General features: G+C 38.2%; 3 protein-coding genes across 4 annotated transcripts; 2 read left to right on the plus strand and 1 right to left on the minus strand.

Annotated features, from left to right (window-relative positions):
- Positions 1-444: 444 nt before the first annotated feature.
- LOC103419020 (formin-like protein 5) lies at positions 445-8,208 on the plus strand. 2 transcript variants are annotated; one of them, XM_029100194.2, is made up of 10 exons: positions 445-740; positions 837-1,031; positions 1,185-1,276; positions 1,848-2,544; positions 2,635-2,703; positions 2,798-3,347; positions 3,441-3,643; positions 5,024-5,259; positions 6,534-7,431; positions 7,586-8,208. In XM_029100194.2, exons 2-9 carry the CDS (start codon positions 968-970, stop codon positions 7,410-7,412), a joined length of 2,790 nt encoding a protein of 929 aa, XP_028956027.2. In that variant the 5' UTR covers positions 445-740; positions 837-967; the 3' UTR covers positions 7,413-7,431; positions 7,586-8,208. The 2 variants fall into 2 exon arrangements, with proteins under 2 accessions (XP_028956027.2, XP_070675369.1); XM_070819268.1 differs by lacking the exon at positions 837-1,031 and having other exon boundaries at positions 533-740.
- Positions 8,209-9,824: 1,616 nt separating this feature from the next.
- On the plus strand, positions 9,825-12,893 carry LOC103427308 (probable U3 small nucleolar RNA-associated protein 11). The gene is made up of 9 exons (XM_070819269.1): positions 9,825-9,964; positions 10,236-10,324; positions 10,428-10,518; positions 10,780-10,873; positions 10,965-11,044; positions 11,877-11,957; positions 12,349-12,448; positions 12,534-12,631; positions 12,747-12,893. The coding sequence occupies exons 2-8, from the start codon at positions 10,285-10,287 to the stop codon at positions 12,543-12,545; spliced, it is 498 nt and encodes a 165-aa protein (XP_070675370.1). The 5' UTR covers positions 9,825-9,964; positions 10,236-10,284; the 3' UTR covers positions 12,546-12,631; positions 12,747-12,893.
- A 1,895-nt stretch (positions 12,894-14,788) lies between these two features.
- Positions 14,789-16,295, minus strand: LOC103429392 (histone H2A.6). The gene is made up of 2 exons (XM_008367546.4): positions 15,996-16,295; positions 14,789-15,299 (listed from the first exon to the last, which is right to left on the minus strand). The coding sequence occupies exons 1-2, from the start codon at positions 16,182-16,184 to the stop codon at positions 15,084-15,086; spliced, it is 405 nt and encodes a 134-aa protein (XP_008365768.1). The 5' UTR covers positions 16,185-16,295; the 3' UTR covers positions 14,789-15,083.
- Between the last annotated feature and the right edge of the window lie 3,986 nt (positions 16,296-20,281).

Raw genomic sequence — 20,281 nt, forward strand, 5'->3', positions numbered from 1 at the left:
AACACTATTTCGTAATATTTTCAAATAGGGTTATCTTGTTGTGTTAAGAATTAAAACCCCTAAATTGCAGGTCTAACTTAGAAAATTACTTTAATTATTTTTGAATCAATCACTTAAAAAAGTATTAGAATGAGAAAAATAATAGCACAAATGCCTCTATGAGTCTTTCAAACCCCCGTAAATTGCCATAGCGAATGTATTTTAGTAACTAACAAAGAAAATGTCTTTTATATTTCATAAAATTAGGGGTGTAATTACTAATTAGTGGATAAGACAATGATAATGCACATCTCACATTTGTTCTGTTGCAAATATTCCAATTAGGACACAAACACATGCATGTGGTAAAAAAGAGGGAGTTTTCTTCACAAAATTAAATAAAAAAAGAAAACAATTTTTATTTTTCTTTTTTTATTTAATTTTTAAAGGGAGAAGGAAAGAGACGGGAAACATAGTCGTTCGACTCGTTCCCTTGACAGCTTTGAGACGAAACGTTGTGAAGAAAAAGAAAACTTAACCTGTTCGACATCTTCCAGTCAATACCGCCAATGCATTTTATACAAATATATAACAGCTGACATACGTTCTTTAAGCTCCTCTGGGTGGATCTCGTCAGAATCGAACACGCGTTTATAAGGTTTTCACACGAGGAGCCTTTGAATTTTTGCATTCCCGGCTGCCATTTGGAAGCCATTTGGAAATTTCTTCAATTTCAGGCTTTTTCTTCAAGTGAAATCAAGGTGAATATTGAATTCTTACAGCTCCATATGAGCTATTTCTGGTCTGTTTCTTTCTGGGTTTTGAATTTTATTTGATTTGGTTCAATATTTTGGCAGCTTTGGGGAAGAAAAATTCTGGGTTTTCTATTGAATATCTTCCTATACTATTCAGAGTTCAAATTCTGATGAGAAGATATTTGGTGGGTAGGTGAAAATTTGCTTGCATTTGCTGGAAGTTGCGATATTATATGTGTTCTCTTGAGGAAAATCGAATTGGGTCGACGCCAAATCGCGAAAGTTTGAAACTTTTGTGTGAGTTTTGCTTGACGAAGGTGTTCTAGGGTTTTGGTTATTAGAGGTTTAGGGATTGATGAAATGAGAAAGATATTAAACGTTTTCGGCAACAAATAGGTCTTATGAAGACAGGCTGTTTCATTGCTTTGATCATTCTGCTATGTGCTTCAGCATCAACGAGCTCAGAGGAGAGCAGCACCACAGAGGAAGTTTTTCTCAGTCAACTAGTCGATCCAGCAACTGGAAAGATTGATGGGGACATGGTAACACACTACATAACTTATCCTATGAGTATGTTGTTTCTAGTTTCACATGGATTAATCCTATATATGATAAATTTGGTCATATGAGTGATTCCGTCATTCGCTTTAAATTTGTATAGAACGTCTTATATATGGATTACTCTATTAGGGAGCATCATATCATATTTGTTGGTCGAAAAGTAGATTAAAAAGTTAGTTAGAAAGTCTAAGCTTTTGAGTACGTGGAAGTACGTTTGGAGCTTATGAAATGTTTAAGGCACAAAGCTAATTTTACTAAAATATATCTTGATTATGTTAAGCTAGTGAAGAATGTTTGGGCGTAACTTATTTCGAAACCAGAAGTAGTATTTGACATAACCAGTGTCTTGGTAATTTTAACAAACTTTTATATTTATTGCAGATAAACAAGGCCTTAACAGAAAACAACTTTTATTAAAAAGATACTTTGATGTGTTTGAACTTCACTTTCACCAAAGCCTTCACCAATGAAATTTTTATTCTTCATTAGCTCTCTAATACGCTCATTTTTTCGAAGTTGACATTAAAACTTATGAAATTCTGTGGCCTGCAGGCACAGCTATTATGGATAAGTTGCAAGGTTGATTTGTTCCGTTTGACGGAAGCTATTGAACATCTTAACTTGTGGTTAACAGAGGAAACATATAGTGGCCCAGATGAAATTAATTCAAAAACACGGTTATTGGGAAAAGAAAAGTTTCAAAAGCTTATTAATGTCCTGCATCCTGAGGTGAAACGGACTCTATCAGATTGTTTAAGAAAGCATAATCTCCTATTCAGTGTCTCTGGAGAAGAGGGTGCCTCTAAGATTTGGTCTGTCAAGTATATCGAGTCCCTGTTTCCCATACCTTATGTTCCAAGAAGAAATTTGGCTGATGTACCTTCTCCAGCCCCTGCACCAATATATTCTCAACGTAGTCCAGTACCATCTCCTGGTGTAGCACCTTCCACTTCTCAAAGTCCTAGTCCTACACCTGCACGCCGTTCTCCACAAGGATCATTTTTTCCTTCCATTCCCAGAAATTCTGGCCTTCAAGCTTCAGGGCCAGCTTCTGGCTCAAATATACAGGAACATAAAGGACGAGATGAACGTAAAAAAATTGTTACTGCTGTTGTTATAACTGCATCAGTGACATTTATTGTTGCAGCAGTGCTCTTTTTATGCTGTACTAAAATCCGTAGAAATGGGAAAAAGGATAGACCAAATGATGACAGGCCCCTTCTTAGCCTGAGTCTAACTGATTCTGCTGGTATAATTCTCAAATATCTTGTTTTTGTTATCTACAGTTGTTTGGAGCCCTTACATTTTGACATTTCTTTGAAATTTGTTTATGTTTCAGGTTCTTCATACAAGTCTTATGCTATGGGAAGTTCAATGAAAGAAGAGAAGCTTGACCATCAATCATTAGGTAATAACTCAAGTCATCTCAGGAAGGCCTAATCTTTAATAGCATTTTTGCGTTGAGTCTCATGTTCTCAATGCTTCACTAAATGAAACTGCAGAATTAGGATCCCCTGGAGGTGCTTCCAAGTTTGACGTATCCAACAATATCAATGGACTAGTACCACCTCCTCCTGGAATATCTCTTCTGAAGCCTCCGCCTGGCAGAGCAAATCCTCTCCCACCTGAACCACCTTCTTCATTTAAGCCTCCTCCCAGCAGGGCTAGTCCTCCTCCACCGCCTGTCCCACCTCCCGCTTTAAACCCCCCAGGGAGTGCAGGCCCTCGGCCCCCACCTCCTCCAGCACCTCCTGGCCCTCGGCCCCCACCACCTCCACCACCTCCTGGCCCTCGCCCCCCACCACCTCCTGGCCCTCGCCCCCCACCACCTCCAAAGAGCGGCGTTCCTCCTCCTCGGCCACCTCCAGCAATGGCTATTGGTTCAAAGGTAGCTCGACCTCCACCTCTTGCACCAAAACATCCATCGGATGCTGGATCGGAGGTTGATGGTGATGCTCCTAAAACAAAGCTGAAGCCCTTTTTTTGGGATAAGGTTCTAGCAAACCCTGATCATTCAATGGTTTGGCATCAGATTAAGTCAGGATCATTCCAGTAAGTCGCAATTTTTTTACCTTTTTTTCTTTGTGACCCATGAGTCATTAGATATTATAAGCCTCTGAAAACAATATGTGATTCTTAAAATAGGTTCGATGAAAATATGATTGAAACTCTCTTTGGGTACAACGCTGCTGATAAAAACAAAAATGAACGCAAGAAAGAGTCTTCATCTCAATATCCTACGCCACAGTTTATTCAAATTATTAATCCCAAAAAGGCACAAAATCTATCAATTCTTTTGCGGGCATTGAATGTGACCATAGAAGAAGTCTGTGATGCAATTCGTGAAGGTAACTTTTCTCCTTTCTTTCCATGGCATTAAATAATATGCAAGTATTGTCCTTTCCTCATTTTCCAGTATGTCGAAATGAAATGTACTAGAAGGGATATATGATTTTCCTAGAGGGAAGCCTGCAAGGTAGCCATTTTATGAGGTTTGACCTATGTCAGTTCAAGTGGCAGATGCACTTAGGGATATTGTTACTCTGCAAATTCTTGGTGAAACATTTTCTTTGAGGAGTTACTTGTCCACTTATCTGCTCAGTTTTTTATTTGAGACAAAATTTCTTATTTTCATAGAAGAATAATTTGCACAGAAAACTAAAACAAAAGATGATAATGAACCTAGTGTTTGTGGAGGGGCAAGTGTGTTTGTTATTTTTCTGGATAGGATGGTTAGAATGATATAAGAGAAGTTTTGAAGATTAAGGGAAGTGAAGGGCTTGTGAGAAAATGTTTGTTATTAGGATTTGATATGTTTTGATTTTATTGATATACCTTTCTTCCACATTTACGCAGCTTGGAAGGCAGCAATCTTTAATGTAGGTGTGATTTATTGTTTTGCTGTTGTATTATCTTCAAAATTTTGTGGTGGATTTTAGCAGCCGGTAGACTAGAGATTCTGCACATCTTGATGTGTAGATAGTTTGTTCACTCTGCTTCTTATTGTTAAGCTTTTTATAACCATTTCTCTCTGAACTGTTTCCCTGCAATCAAATTGGTCACAGAAATGCATCAATATGCCTTCCAAACTCGGGGGTTATGCATCAATGTACCCCATGGCGTCTGATCATTAGTTTTTCTGTTAAAAATTGTCGTGCAACAAGCACATGATGTGATTTCAGGGGTAGAAATAGAATGGTAGACCCTCAATTGAAGATTTACAAAAGAACCATCTGTCTCTCTTTCACCCTCCTCTCTATCACCCTTTCTCGCATCTTGCTCCTAGACACAGTCAATGTACTCTAACGTGCTAAACAAACATTATAAAACAACCTATTTGAACTAATTAACCAGGTAATCAAACACTGTAGACTAAGAATAACATAAACTACCCAAAATGCTTACCTGCTATAGGACTTCAAATAATTATTTTTGAAAACCATAAGTGAAAATGCCCTCAATATTTGGTCATCTGCTTTGCATGTGATCAAATTGAACAGAAATTGAACAATCAGAAGTCTGGAGCCACATTGATGCATGGTAATAGAGTTTGAGGGTCACAATGATGCAATTGAAAGTTCGGGGGCCACTTTGATTACGGGAACATCTTCTCAAATTCTTGAGGGAACATCTTGTCTGACTAATAGAATAACATACAAAGAATTCTTACTAAAGACTGTTTCTACAATGACCCATTAACATGCGTTTACTTTTCTTAATTGGATCAGGGAATGAGCTTCCCTCGGAATTCTTACAAACTCTGTTGAAGATGGCACCAACACAAGAAGAAGAACTAAAGCTTAGAATGTTCAATGGTCCACTTTCTCAACTTGGGCCTGCTGAGCGGTTTCTAAAAGCGTTGATTGACATCCCATTTGCTTTTAAGCGATTGGAAGCACTACTTTTTATGTGCACTCTTCAGGAGGAGGCCACCCACCTTAAAGAGTCTTTCGCGACCTTAGAGGTACTGTATATCTGAATTGCATCACTTGTATGATTTTGCGTGTCATAGCTCACCTACCCATGCTTTTAGTTTTCTTACATTAACTTCTATTTGTTCAGAAAGTGTTAAAAAGAAAGAACTAATATAGCTACCTAAACTATGTTTATACAACAATAATAAACATGGAACACAGTGCAGATCTATGTTAAGCTAGCATCCTATGTTCTCTACGCTACACAAAGACATATTGCTTTTGAGATGTGCAAATCATCCGTTGATTAAGGAGAAAACACACCCCTAGTTTGCAAACCCGAACCAATAAAGAGCCAAATGCCAATAAAGGTCGTACCCAGTGCACAAGGCTCCCGCTTTACACAGGGTCTGGGAGAGGTGAATGTCGGCTAGCCTTACCCCCATTTTATGGAGAGGCTGCTCCCAAGTCTCGAACCCGAGACCTACCGCTCATGGGCGAAGGCACTTGCCATCACACCAAGTGCGATCTCAAGGAGACAAATGCCAATGGCAAAAGAAAAATGTACAGTTGAAATGGCATGAAAAAGTTTGATGTAACAAGGAGACAAATGATGCCATGATTGCAAAGTACGCATGGGATTGGTTGCTACTATGCACATATGTTGAGAACATGGTAGTGGCAGACCTGTGGTCGCTTTTATTTCTGGTGGGGTTTGGACCCCAACTCTTGCGTATTACTTCATCTAGAAGCCTTTAATTATAAATGTCCCATGACTGCTCTTTCTCCTTAATGAAATTGCTGAAGAGATTGGAAAATGTTGGCAGATATTTTATACATTATGCTTATGGTTTTCAAAGTTCACGTCACTTCTGTGATGACTAGTTTATTCAGAATTCAATTTTATATTGCTAATGATATTCACATGTTGAAGCAGAGGACAATAGCATATCAAAACTATGTGTTAGATAGCTTTATTAAAGTGAAACGATAGCATATCTATTAGATAGCTTCGGCTTAGTCATGTCAGCAAAGCTGAAGGCTCAAATGGCCCAGACCATACTGTCCTTGGGAGTTGGACATTAGATATGGGATCTATCTGCATTTAGAGGAGATTCCTGAAGATAATCTGGCATGAGGATATGTACAAATGTACTTGTACGACATTTATAAAAATGTCTTATCAGTTCCTATTAAAACGGGGCACAGTTTTTTGTTGTTGTAACCTATCATTTTTTGTTTGCCTACCAGTATTTTTTGGTCCATATCTCGAAACATTGCACTAAAAATATCTAAATTATATGGCACCTCATTTCTACGGCAGGTTGCTTGTAAGGAACTAAGAAGCAGCCGGCTTTTCCTCAAGCTTTTGGAAGCTGTTCTTAAAACTGGCAATCGCATGAATGACGGAACATTTCGTGGTGGAGCACAAGCTTTCAAACTTGACACACTCTTGAAATTGTTAGATGTAAAAGGAATAGATGGCAAGACAACGCTTTTGCATTTTGTTGTTCAGGAAATAATCCGCTCTGAGGGTGTCAGAGCTGCTCGTACAGCAAAAGAGAGCAGGAGTTTCTCTAGCATCAAAACAGATGATCTCCTTGAGGACACTTCCAATGAAACAGAAGAACATTATCGCAGTCTCGGTCTTGAGAAAGTTTTAGGTTTAAGCAATGAACTTGAGAATGTCAAAAAAGCATCTGTTTTAGATGCTGAAAGCTTAACAGGAACTGTTGCCAAACTTGGTCATGCACTGATAAAAACCCGGGACTTCCTGAACACGAACATGAAAGATTCAGGGGAAGATAGTGAGTTCCATGAAACACTGAAGAGTTTCGTGCAGAATGCTGAGGTTGATATCGTGGGTCTTGTCGAAGAAGAAAAGAGAATCATGGCTCTGGTGAAGAGCACTGGTGACTACTTCCATGGGAGTTCAGGGAAAGATGAGGGCTTACGATTGTTTGTTATTGTGCGAGATTTTTTAATAATCGTAGATAAGGTTTGCAGAGAGGTAAAATTGGCACAAAAAAAGTCAACAAAAGTTCAGAAAAAGGAGACACCTTCCTCTGAACCCCACCAGCCTTCTACAACACCATCGGCCTCTGATCTTAGGCTGCCTCCTCCGCCTGATCTCCATAAGCGGCTTTTCCCGGCAATCCAAGATCGACGAATGGATAACTCTAGCTCAGATGATGAAAGCTAATTGATTTTACTTGGAGAAGGTATGTTCTAACCTAGTTGAAGAAAGATAATCTCTCGTATATTTTATAGAAGTTCATTCCATGCGTGTGCTTGTAATTTAATTAGAAAAAAAGCAAGTCAAGGATATTTATCTTGAGTACCAAATAAGAAATTATTTTCTTGGCATGTACTCAGGTGAACATCACTGTAGAATCTCAACAACGACATGCCCTTTTGGTTCGTCTGAAGATGTTATCCGTATGCAGTGATCACATAAGGATTCGTGAAAGGGGGGATAAGAGTTGAGCCTGTGGCATATACCCTTCTCTTCAAGGTGGAATTTCACTGGATTGAATCTATGCTCACTTTCGAAGGTACCTCCGGTGATGTTTAACCCCAACTTATGGCTGGCCGTGTACATCAATGACTCACCACTGATCAGGCGGACGATAGGACTAATGTCGCACAACGCCAGTACTATACCGAACTGGCTGAACTGTGGCTGCTCATCCTCCTTTCAAAAGGCTAACAATTTCTTGATTGACTAGCTATTGGACCCAACATCGCAATAGTAGAGTGACCTTCCTTGTAATTTGGTGTCCTGTGGAGAATGAACTTATGACAAAACAATGTTATTGCCCTCAGACAGCCGGAAGTCCGCAGCAGCGATTTAGACTGGGTGGTTGTTTTTTCCTATTTCTTTGTTCTTCTCACCTATGATTATTTGTTTTTTACTTTTGTTCATAATTTTGACCTTTTGGGAGTGAAAAAGGTGTAGCAAGGTAGTTTTGTGTTCAATAGAATTGTTTTTACTTTTTTTTGGTTGTTGTCCAAATAGAATTGTTTTAACTTACCGTCGGGAGTTTCTTGTTTCATATTAAACAAAGAACAATGTTACGGGCATGAGAGGCTTCTGTGGCGATAAAGAAGTTTAAAAAAAGTGCTGCTGGGCTCTTCTCATTTTCTTATTTTTCTCATTCTCCGTAAAACTAAAAATAAAGAGAAAATTGTAGCAATGGTCCTTTAATTTTGAATTATTTGGAGTAATGATATATCAACTAAAAATTCATGACCGTTTGTCCTTTAATTCATCATAACGTGCAGCTATGGTCTTTTCATCAACTCCATCAGAATTTTGTCAAAATTACTCATGTTGGAATGACCATTTCCATAATTATGTTAAAATTGAGGGATCATTGCTCCAGTTGGGTTAAAGTCGAGGGACCGTTTCTCTCATTGGGTTAAAGTTGATGAATTATTGCTACAATTTTTTTCATTTGATTTTCTATGCTTGCCCCTTGATCAGCCTCATATACACAAGCGACTCATTTTGGCTGAAGTTGTAACGAAGTTGACGAAAATGACCATAGCTACACGTTTTGAAGAGTTAATGGACGAATGGTCATGAATTTTTAGTTGAGAGACTATTACTTCAATTGAGTTAAAGTTGATGGACCATTGTTATAATTTCATTTTAAAAAATTTAAAAAAAAAAAAACATCCCTGCTATTTTCTCACCCACTTTGTCTCTAAAATACCCCCAACATGACAGTGTTATCCAGTGATCCCAACCTGACCTCTCTGAATTCCCATTCATTCTCCAAATTTCCATGGACTTGGATTGTCTGCCCTCCCATTTCGGTGCCCTCTCCGTGCCCTCCTGTTTTGTGTGGTCACGGTTAAGCCACGTCAATATTTTATATTATTTTTTTATAAAAATAATAAAACAAAAAGAAATAGTAATATAAAATGTTGAGGTGGCTTAACCATGACCACAAAAACAGGAGGGCACGGGGAGGGCACCAAAATTAGAGGGCAGACAATCCAAGTCCAGAAGGGCCCGGGGAGGGCACCAAAATTAGAGGGCAAACAATCCAAGTCCAATTCCATTACTCCAGTCGAGTTTAGACCTGGTTTGGGAGTGAGGTGCTTAAAAAAAAAGCACCCATGAAAAAAAACTGTAAGGGTTTTAGGTGTTTGGTAAACTGAAAAAAAAAGGCTTATTTTGGAAGCTGCTGTGAGAATAAGCTGAAATCAAAGGAAAAAGCTGAAGCTGCTATTTGCAGCTTTGGAAAACTGGCTTTTTTTCAAAGCACACGGAGCTACATTGCTCCTTTAATGAAAATACCCACTATCAGACTGCTTTTTTTTTTCCAAAAGCACTTTTACAAAAAAGTTTACCAAACACTCTGCTGCTTTATTTCACAGTCGCTTATTCTCACAGCACAGCAGTTTTTTTTCAAAGCACAGCAATACCAAACCAGCCCTTAATGAGATTGCCACCCAGCAGCCTACGTCATTTTTGTTAGTTCCAACAAAAATTAAAAAAAAAATAAATAAATAACAAGAAAATCACATCTGAAAAGACACCCAGCAGCCGTAGGCGGCCCCCCCTAGAACCACTGCTCACTCCTCCTTAGTTGTAATCACTAATTCTTAAACCCTAGGGTTTTAGTCTGCGTGTTCCAAAGTCCAGTTCTCCATCTAGGGTTTTGATTCCATTCGGCTGAACAGTAAGGAGAGCTTCGGAATTCCATTCGGCTGCTCAGGAATCCCAACTTTTCATCGTCAAAGGTTTTGCTCGCTTTTAATTTTTGTTATTGTTATTCTTCTTTCCAATTGTTCAACTTTCACTTGCTAATTGCTACTCAGATTTTAGGGTTTCAATTCAATTATTGTAGGATTAGACGTGTAAAGATTTGAGCTTTTGGAACTTACCCAAGAATTAATTTCCCTAATTGTTCGACATTTTGATTTATCAAATTTGTTCGAGATGGTTATGTATATTTGGTGTATCTGCAATTCCGCAGCTTAAAAAAATCAGTTGTTTGTGATACCTTCGCAGTTAATTTGTGGCGGTTGCTTTGAATTATTCAGCATGTCATCCTTAAGGAATGCTGTTAGCAGACGGGCTCACAAGGAACGAGCTCAACCGTGAGTGACCACATTCTGTTCGCTGTTAGACTTTCGGATAATGTTGTTTTGCATCAGATGATGGGATTAATGTTTTTGTGTTTTGGGTCCAAATTTTTTATAGGGAATCGAAGAAAAAATTTGGGCTGCTTGAAAAGCACAAGTACTATGTTGAGCGTGCGAAAGCGTATCATAAGAAGGAGGAGACTTTACGGGTAAATTTATGATGGCTATGTTGCTTGTCTCCTTGGATTTCATCATCTACTAATAGCCTGGTAGTTTAACTTCCGGATATGGTATACGTCTGTCATCTGTCTTTTCACCCAACAAATGAGAAGGCCTTCCTCAGAAACCCAGACGAGTTCAACTTCAAGATGACCAAGACACGAACTGTTGATGGAGTCCATAAATTAGAGTAACTTCTATATCGTTTTCCTTTTTCACACTTGCTACTCAAATGGTATAGCTCACTACAGGAGTCGGGCAAACAAGTACACTCCAGAAGAGCTCCTGCTTATGAAGACCCAAGATATTGGATACATATTTCAGAAAGTGCAGAGTGAGAAAAAGGTTATAAATACATATATCATGAAGCTATGGGCTACCATTTGGTTTTTTGAAATTAACATGTTGGTTATAATTATGTTGTTAATTAATTTAGAAAACTGAAAAGTTAACTGCGACGCTGCACTCTCTTGATAATTGGCCTTCAAGTAGATACGTTTACTTTGCTGAAGACAGGTTTGAGCTTCCTTCAAATCTTCTGTCCTTGGAGAATTTTAATTCTGAATTAGTGGATTTTTTTTTTTTTTTCGTTGCTGTTATTTGTAATCAGACTTGGATCTGGGGAAAGACCATTTTCACCATTTTTTCAGTTCTTTGTTATCCCTTATTATCCCCAGAGGTTGCATGTTTCCATTGTTCTAATTGATTTTGTTATGTATATTTTCTTATATTCATTGAATTTGTTTTGTCATCAGTAGGCACAAGTATCTAGAGTGATTTGTTAACCCCTTTTTCCAAGCAAACACAACACACAACACAAACACGAACCTATATCTGGTGTACATGAACCCCAACGTTCATATGCACGCATACACTACACACATTGAAAAGGAACTGTAACAAATGGGAAGATGATGTATACATAAAACTTGTGTGTTTCTCCTGATCCTGTTTTGGACTTGTATGAAATGCTTTTCATCCTTTTTACTTGAGTATATTTACAAAAAAAATTTATGGCCCCGAAAAAGGGGACATAGAAATAATGTGATACAAGTGACTCTAAGTGTGCTATTAGAAATAATGTGATACAAGTAATTCTGATTCTGTTGAAAGTAGATCCTCGTGGCTTCAACTGGGGACACTAGGCTAATTTCTTAGTGTTGTTAATTGTTTCTTGGGAAGACATTATTATTCAATTCTTCACATAGGGGTATGATCTATAATGTTATTAAATTCATGTGAGACCACTCCGTGTGAAAGAGTTGGGAAGAAAAGTAGTTTCTTAACTTCTCGTCATTTATGTTCCCGTTTGCCAAATATTTTATCTTGTTAATTATTTTTTTGGCAGGAAGGAGGCTAGAGAAATTCAATCGTGTCCAAAAAGTGGGAAAATGCCGGTTTCTGAGGACATTCCTGATCGTATAAAAAGGTACAAATCCATCAACCATGAAGTGAATAGGACTGGATTGTGTCGTAATAGAGGAAAGGTTTTAAGCAAAATTAGTCTCTTAAGACCAAAGGCTGTGATTTGGCTTTTATACTGTAATGTGATTGTGATTTGTGAATATGTCAACTGAGCTAAAAGAGCATAAACAAATCTTAATGGTTACAAGTATATGGCTAAAAAATTTCACAAAAAATAAAAAAATTATCTTGCAAAAGTTGTTCCATATATTGAGTTATTAACCTGTAGATAAACAGCTTTTTGCTGCTATGCCAACCAATGCTTGCATCTTCCTACCTGTCTTGTTGTCAGCAAGGATTCTTGTAGCCCGATATTGTTGTTTTGTTTGTCTTATATTGTTGTATTCAATGTGCAGGAAAACAGCTGGTTCCGACAGAGAGCTCGAAGGAAGGAGGAAGAGAGTCAATGAGTTGGAGAAAATCTATATGGACATGGCAATGCAGAAGGAATTACAGGTATTGACATCTACATTTGTTTCGTTAGTTCTGGGTTTTTTGTTGTCCTGGAAAATTTTGAAAACAATTCCATCTAAATTAACAGAAAAAGAGGTAAAACCCGCAAACTATGTGAAGATGAGATTGTCTCCCCAACATCCAACGCTGTATGCAAGTGGTGGGCAGAGCGGAAGCGTTGAAAAGGTGTGTGTTGATCCATTGTTAATTTATTAGCCTTGTTTATCAGTTAAACATTGTGTACTCCTCGGTGCAATGGAAATCATGCATTTAACTCAACATGTTTCTGTGATTTTGCAAGGAATGAGGCTGCTATAGATACCTAGGACCCCGGAAAAAAGTCTGGGCCTGACGTACCATGATTTTCCATGTAACGGAAGTTTTGATCTACATATGAACATGTCACAAGTGATACAGTCAGATACATTTGCTCTCTTTTAGGGAAGAAGCAGCTGCGTTTTTTTGTCTCTGGTAGTCCGACCCTAGCGGGATTTATAACAAAACTGACATTCGCGCCGTTTATTAATATCATCAGTGTTAAGCTCTTCAATGTGTGCAATTTGGTAGACAACTCTGGTTTTGCTTTTTGTGAGGTTATATGGTGGTGCAATTCGACTGCCCCATCTCCGACCAAATACTTTTCAAGAGTATTTTTGGAAACTCCTTTCACATTACTTGTAAGTTTGGCATGAGATTTCCTAATTACATTAGGCCATCTCCAATCGAAAGGTCCAGAGAACCGAAAATAGTTTGAAAAACCATCTCCAAATGAGGGTTAGGCCACAGGGCCCGTGGGCCCCACGGGACAAAAAAGGACCAACTCTACTAGCCAGCCCATGGCCAGGTCACAAATTTGAATGCAACGGCTAGCTAACGTCAGCTAGCTGTTATATTTGATTTTTTTATACAAATTAAAAAAAAAATTAAAAATTCTATTTTTTTTTCTTATAACTTCCTAAGCCATTAAACAACATTAAATAACATTAAGTAATATGAAAAATTATTAGTTTTTAAATTTAAGTTGTAATTTTTAAATTTAAGTTGTTATAGTTTTTAAATTTAAATAATAAATTATGTTTGACCCTATGACCCTTTGGCCTTCGGTAGGAGATGGTTTTTTGTCATAGGGCTATGTTTGACCCTATGACCATTTGGTCCTCGGTTGAAGATGGTAAAAAATATGGCCCTACACTGTTTTTTAAAAAAATTAATTTCTTGGAGGGCCAGATGGTTAAAACGAGTCATCTGGCCCTCAGCCCTCCTTCGGTTGGAGATGGCCTTGGGATAAAGGGATTTATAGTGGTTTTTTATGGGTGAGTGTAAGTACTTTCCTAAATTGTACATCTGTGGACCCCAATTGGATCACACAATTTCCTATAGGTGGACTCCTACCCAAACAAGATTTGCTAGATTACTACGGTTGAAAAGAGAGGACCAATATATGTGGTGTGTGTGCACAAACAAGCATGCAACAATTTGGAGGAAGAAAAGAGAAATATATCGTTTGCTAAAAAGCAATAATATTCATCCGATAAGATTCAGAAAAGAGATTAATTTGTCGGAAAGATTAATGGGGAAGAGAACCAACGGAGAAGCAGCTCGAAACTGTTTTCTGTTGGCCCTTCTGCTACCAAGGCAGCTGCGTTGAGTGCTTCATTGACATGAACAACTCAATGGTATGGTGGTTGTTTGTTCCGTTTGCCTTGCAAGTTACAACACAACCACCACACCGTTGACTAAACCCATCGACGTTCACAAGGAGTGCCTTGACAAATACAGCCGCACTCTCGATCAATGATAATGCTCATTGCTCACTGCTTGATGCTCTTAGCCTCAGGAAGCTGATCAATAGGTTTCTTCATGTCCAAATCTTTCTACTTCTTGACTTGTAATTTCTGACTTTCAATTGTTTGTTTAGGGATACATTAGGGTTTATATTTGGAATAATCCATCTTAGAATTCTTCATCTTCTCGTTTTTGTTTAATTTCTCGTTCATGCTGCATGCTCGTCATACACGTTCATAAAACAGTCAACCTGAACACGACCCATTATAAATGAGTGAGTAGCCTCTTGACACGCGCTCACAAAACACGAATTGCCATTTGTGTCCATCGACATAACTTTTTAAAAATATGTTTTAACGGTTTCACTATCATGGAAAGTGCTACCAATTTCCGGTAAACAAATTTCAGTTTCATAATTGCTAGCAAATATTTGACTAGTAGATTTGATTCAACGGTCTTCAATCACTCAATTCAATTCAAACTGGTAAATCAAATTCAACGGTCAAATGTGCCACAAAGTGCTTGTAAGCGTTAGCAAAAATGGTGCGAACAGAAGAGTGAAAGTTGTGAAACCATACAGCACAAGAACCATATGATTTGAAGCACTGTCATTAAGTATGTAAACCCACAAAGAACACATCCAAAAAGAAAGAAGCAAAAGAAGCTCCCACAATCTCTTCTATCTATCAAGAAGCTAGAAGAAGACAATTATATTCACAAACATTACCAACCTACAACCCTAACTTTAAAATCCAACTCGATTTCCAGACACAGAGAAACAATTACCTAATTTAACCTACCAGACAGAACTAAATCTGAAATGGAACACATTAATCCCGCAGCGATTGTCATTTCAGTCATCATCACCACCGACATTCTTGGATGAGGCACCGGTCTTCTTTGGGAGCAGAAGGTTGTGAATGTTGGGCATCACACCACCATTTGCAATTGTCACATCACCAAGAAGCTTGCTGAGCTCCTCGTCGTTGCGCACAGCAAGCTGAATGTGGCGTGGTACAATGCGAGTCTTCTTGTTGTCTCTTGCAGCATTACCAGCCAATTCCAGAACCTGTAAAATTGACCAAATTAAAACAACATTAGAATCAAAACCCTAATTTGAAAAAAGAAAATCAACTCAGAACCATAACTTCAGCAAAGAAAAGATCACAACTTTGAAAGTCACACAAACAACTACTTAATTAACAACTACACTGGAAGGGAAAGCACATTGAGGGAACAAATTCTAATTCTAATTCAAATCCCCATGAAAATCCACCAATCTATTTAAATCACAGTAATCCAATAACCGTATCCTCACGAAAAAATAATAAAATAAATAACCAACAAAAAGAACCCTAATTTTAAAAAATTGAACAATGCCTCAACAATATCGACCTCCGGATCATAATTCTTAAGCTCAAAGCCCCCTACTTTCATACGAAAAAAGAAATAAAACATAATTAATTCAGCCAACAATAAAATAAATGAATAAAATTATTATGAAAAATAAATTAATTAATTGAAGAAAAGTAAAAAACATAGATCCAGGATCCTAATATTGGTTCATCAGAAGCAGATGAAGAACAAATCGTCAAAATTTCACATTTTCTAATGTTCTATATGTAATTCCCGCACAGAAATGCTAAATCGAAACAAAATCTTTCCCAATTCGAAACCCTAACCCTAGATTCACAAAAAGGGGAGAAGAAACACACACACAGATGCAAATAAAGAGGAATAACAAGATCGAGAAAGAGGGTTATACCTCAGCGGCAAGGTATTCAAGGACAGCGGCGAGGTAGACTGGAGCTCCGGCACCGACACGTTCGGCGTACTTTCCTGCTTTCAGGAAACGGGCAATACGACCGACAGGGAATTGCAAACCGGCCTTGCTGGACCGCGATGTGGCCTTCTTAGCGGCTCCGGATCCCAAGGCTTTGCCACGACCCGCCATTGATGGGCTTCCAAGAACAATTTGAGCGAGAGAGAGAGAGAGAGGGGATAGGGGAAATAGAAGAGAAGCGATCGAGAGAAACAGAGAGTTTGGTGGTATGGAGGAGGACTGTGACGGTTTTCAGGTATTTATAGGGGTTGGGATTTGAACATGAGCCAATAGGTTGAAGTTTGCGGATCGAGAACGAAAGCCGTCGATTAGATAGCTATTGGACGGAGGGGATTCGTTGAGTGAGAAAGGTTTCAAACATTCTGTTCTGGTTACATTTGTTGAAGTGACGAAACTAGCCTTGTCTTTAGTGTTACGTAACGTTATTGATTTATTTTTGGAAGTTTGCTAGATACACCACATTCATCTAAACTACGAGAATTCGAGCGTGCTTGCAGTAGAGCACAACCAAATATGGTGCCAAATTCTTACTTGATTGAGTATGCATGAAAATATTACTATGAAAAGCATGACAAGTATACGTGCAACGGATAAAACATCTAAACTAAGAAATATAGTTACATAGGACAAAAAGATATCCACAATATAAAGGAAATAGCCAATTCTCATAATTGTTTAATACCTGGAGTCTTCTTTGGAATTGACCTTAGAACAAGTCACTACCATATTGTGCCCATCAAGGATTGCAAATTTAAAATGTCATTGAAACAAAATTTCGTCGTGCTCAGTATTTGTAGTTCTATGAGCATATGCTCCATCACAAATCAACTATCTATAATTGAAATCCCACCACGGGACCCCAAAGACCCAAAATCTTAGTTTTGATTGATTTAAGTAATATCCAATATTAAGCATAATTCAAGGTTTAGATGGTTCAAAGCCCACTACTGCTTAATTATGAAATGGACACTCTCACTACCGTATCACGCGAGTTAGATTTAATACGTGTTATGATAAATCGGTTGTTAGGTAAATACTAATGAGCCCTAAAACTCGATTTTCGAAAGTTTTTTATACTAGCATTCATGTTTACTTTAAAAGTTGATAAAAACTGAAAGTGGCCATTTACCACAGTGGTGGAAAGATGTTGTACTCTTGCATGACGGCATAAGTTCGAACCTCGTCGGTAGCTAATCTAACATTTAACTTACTAACGCTATCGTTTCTCTAAAAAAAAAAAAAATTCCTTTTATTTAACCACATCCAGTACGAATAGACCACACATACTAGAATCTCAAGATGACGGTTTTATTTTTGAACTCATGAGCAAACCATCTTCTTCACCTCGAGAAAACTCAAAGGGGGTGACTGGGTACACCACGTGTGATTAGGTACTGTTGAATGATATACCACATCAGCAATCCACATCAGCAGTCCACATCAGCAAGGTTGTTATTCTGTCAGTTAGATAGTTAGTTGGGATTGTAGGAAGATATAAGGTGGTTATGGGGTTTGTTAGAAACTGAAAAAGACAGAAATAAGCATGTATAAATAGAAAGGTTCTCTCTAAGAATTGTATTCCAATACATTCTGAAATATACAAATCATCGTTCAATCTCTTGTTCTCTCTTTCTTTTCTCTGCTGCTTTACTTAAAGATTGTTCTGTTCTTCTTCTTAGATTCATAGTGTAGTGTTAATATGGTATCATCGCCATGGGTGATCGTTTGGTTTCCGCTGTAGTCTCTCTGGAAGATTGGTGATCTATGAAGAGTGTTCGTCTTATGGGCAAGGTTTATATGCTTCGATATGGAAGTTTCTTGGGTCAGGAAGAGCAGTGCACGCCAGGTGTTTGATGTTTTGTCTCAGTGAGTTTTCTGTTTGGTATTTTCATTGCTTTACAAGGCCGATAGCTAATTGAATGTTTACATAGGCTGATTGCCATTTTCTTCTTGATTAGTATACTCTCTCCTTAAAGGCCGATTGCCGGAGTTAGTACAGTTTGTAGTAGTTTGATATTTTTCCTCTGTTCAAGGCCGATTGCCAAAGAGGATTACTTTCTCCTTAAAGGCCGATTGCCGGAGTTAGTACAGTTTGTAGTAGTTTGATATATCTCCTCTGATAAAGGCCGATTGCCAAAGAGGGTTGCTTGCATTGATCTTGTTTTGTTCATCATATACAAAATCTTGGTTGAGAAATTCTTGAAATCTTGATTGTCAATATGTCTGCAAATCCAATAGAATCTGTGAAGATCGAAAATCTTTTGGGCATGCTCACTGTGAAGCTGCAGGATGATAATTTTGTTAAGTGGAATTTTCAGTTTCAGTCTGTTTTGCGTGGGTATGACTTACTGGATTTCTTTACTGGTGATAATCCCTGTCCACCTAAATATGTCATACATACTGATAATGGTGTGACAAAAGAGATCACTACTGCGTATAAGACTTGGGTTAAACAGGATATGGCTTTACTCAGTTTGCTTATTGCTACTTTATCTGATGATGCAATGAAGCATGTTATTGGCTGTAAGACATCACAGGAGGCATGGAGTGCTTTACAAGATCGTTATGCCTCTGTGTCAGTTTCACAAATCAATCAGTTAAAGACTGAGTTCCATACTGCACAGAAAGGAGGGGACTCGATTGATAAATTTTTGTTGAAATTAAAGGCTATAAGAGATCAGTTAATTTCTGCTGGAGAAAGAGTTTCTGACAATGATCTGGTTATTGCTGTTTTAACTGGATTACCACAGGAGTTTGATATGATTAGAACTGTGATTTTGGCAAGGGAGACACCAATTTCTTTGAAAGATTTTCGTGCACAGCTTCTTAGTGCTGAACTGACCATTGACTCCAGAGTTTCAGTTCTTACAGGTTCAATGGCAGCAATGTATATGGATGGGGGTAATGGAAAAGGCCATTCTGGTTCCTATCAAGCAAATGGTACTTATCATGGTGAAAGCTCTGCTATGGGGGCTAGTGGTTATCAAGGGGGTGAAAGTTCTACCATAGAGACTACTGACTATCAAGGAGGTTATGGGTTTACTGGCAGTAATCAGAGGATTTTTCCTTCTCAGAATAGAGGGTCATTCAATAATACCAGGAACTCTTATGGAAATAATGCTTCAAAACCTTATTTTGGCAACAAGAATAAGGGGTCAAATAGCTCATTTTCTGATTCAGGCAGAAATTCTCAGTCCAGTTTTAATGGTCAGTCATCTAATGGTGGATCAAAGGGTAGTTCAAATTGGCAGAATTGGAATGGGAATACTACTTATAGATCATCAATCACTCCTGAATGTCAAATATGCTCACGGAGAGGTCACACTGCACCTAATTGTCATTTCAGAAGTACTACTCCTGCCAATCAGTATCCAATCTTGGTGTGTTAGATTTGTGGAAAGAAAGGTCATACTGCCTTAGAGTGTTTTCACAGGAACAATTATGCATATCAAGGGGCTCCACCACCTCCATCACTCACTGCATTATCTGCACAAGGTCCATCTAGTTTCTCTCCACCAACAACTGAGTCTCATCCACATGGGTTTTCTGCTGCTGATACATAGGTGCTCGATACTGGAGCTACTCATCATATGACTGCAAATCTTAATAATTTGTCCCAAGCTACTGCATACAATGGAGATGAAAAGATAATCATTGGAAATGGTCAAGGTTTGGATGTGCAGCATATTGGTTCTACTAACCTTTTTACTCTGGACCATTGTTTATTCCTAAAAAATGTTTTACATGTCCCATATATTACTGTGAATCTTTTATCAGTAAAGCAATTATGTCATGATAATGACTGCTGGTTTATATGTGATGATACTGTGTTTTTCATACAGGACAAGGCAACCAATGTGGTACTCTACCAAGGAAGGAGTGATGGGGAACTCTTTACAATACCTGTGACAGTGTTTTCAAGATCTGGTTCTGTGAATAAAGGATCACAAGGTGTAAAGGCTGGTTTTGTGGGAAAGATGATCAAGACTGCGATTTGGCATAAGAGGCTAGGACACCCTTCTGAAGAAATATTGACTGCAATGCTCAAAGCAGCCAAAGTACCAGTTAGTATAGATTCTTCTCATATGTTATGTACTTCCTGCATTTCCAGTAAAATGTGTAGACAGTCTTTTCCTGTAAAACAAAGTAGTGTTACCTTTATGTTTGAAAGAGTACATTCGGATGTATGGGGGCCTTCTCCAAAAGTA

This window comes from Malus domestica, chromosome 03 (genome assembly GCF_042453785.1).
Source record: "Malus domestica chromosome 03, GDT2T_hap1".
Classification (NCBI taxonomy): Eukaryota; Viridiplantae; Streptophyta; class Magnoliopsida; order Rosales; family Rosaceae; genus Malus; species Malus domestica.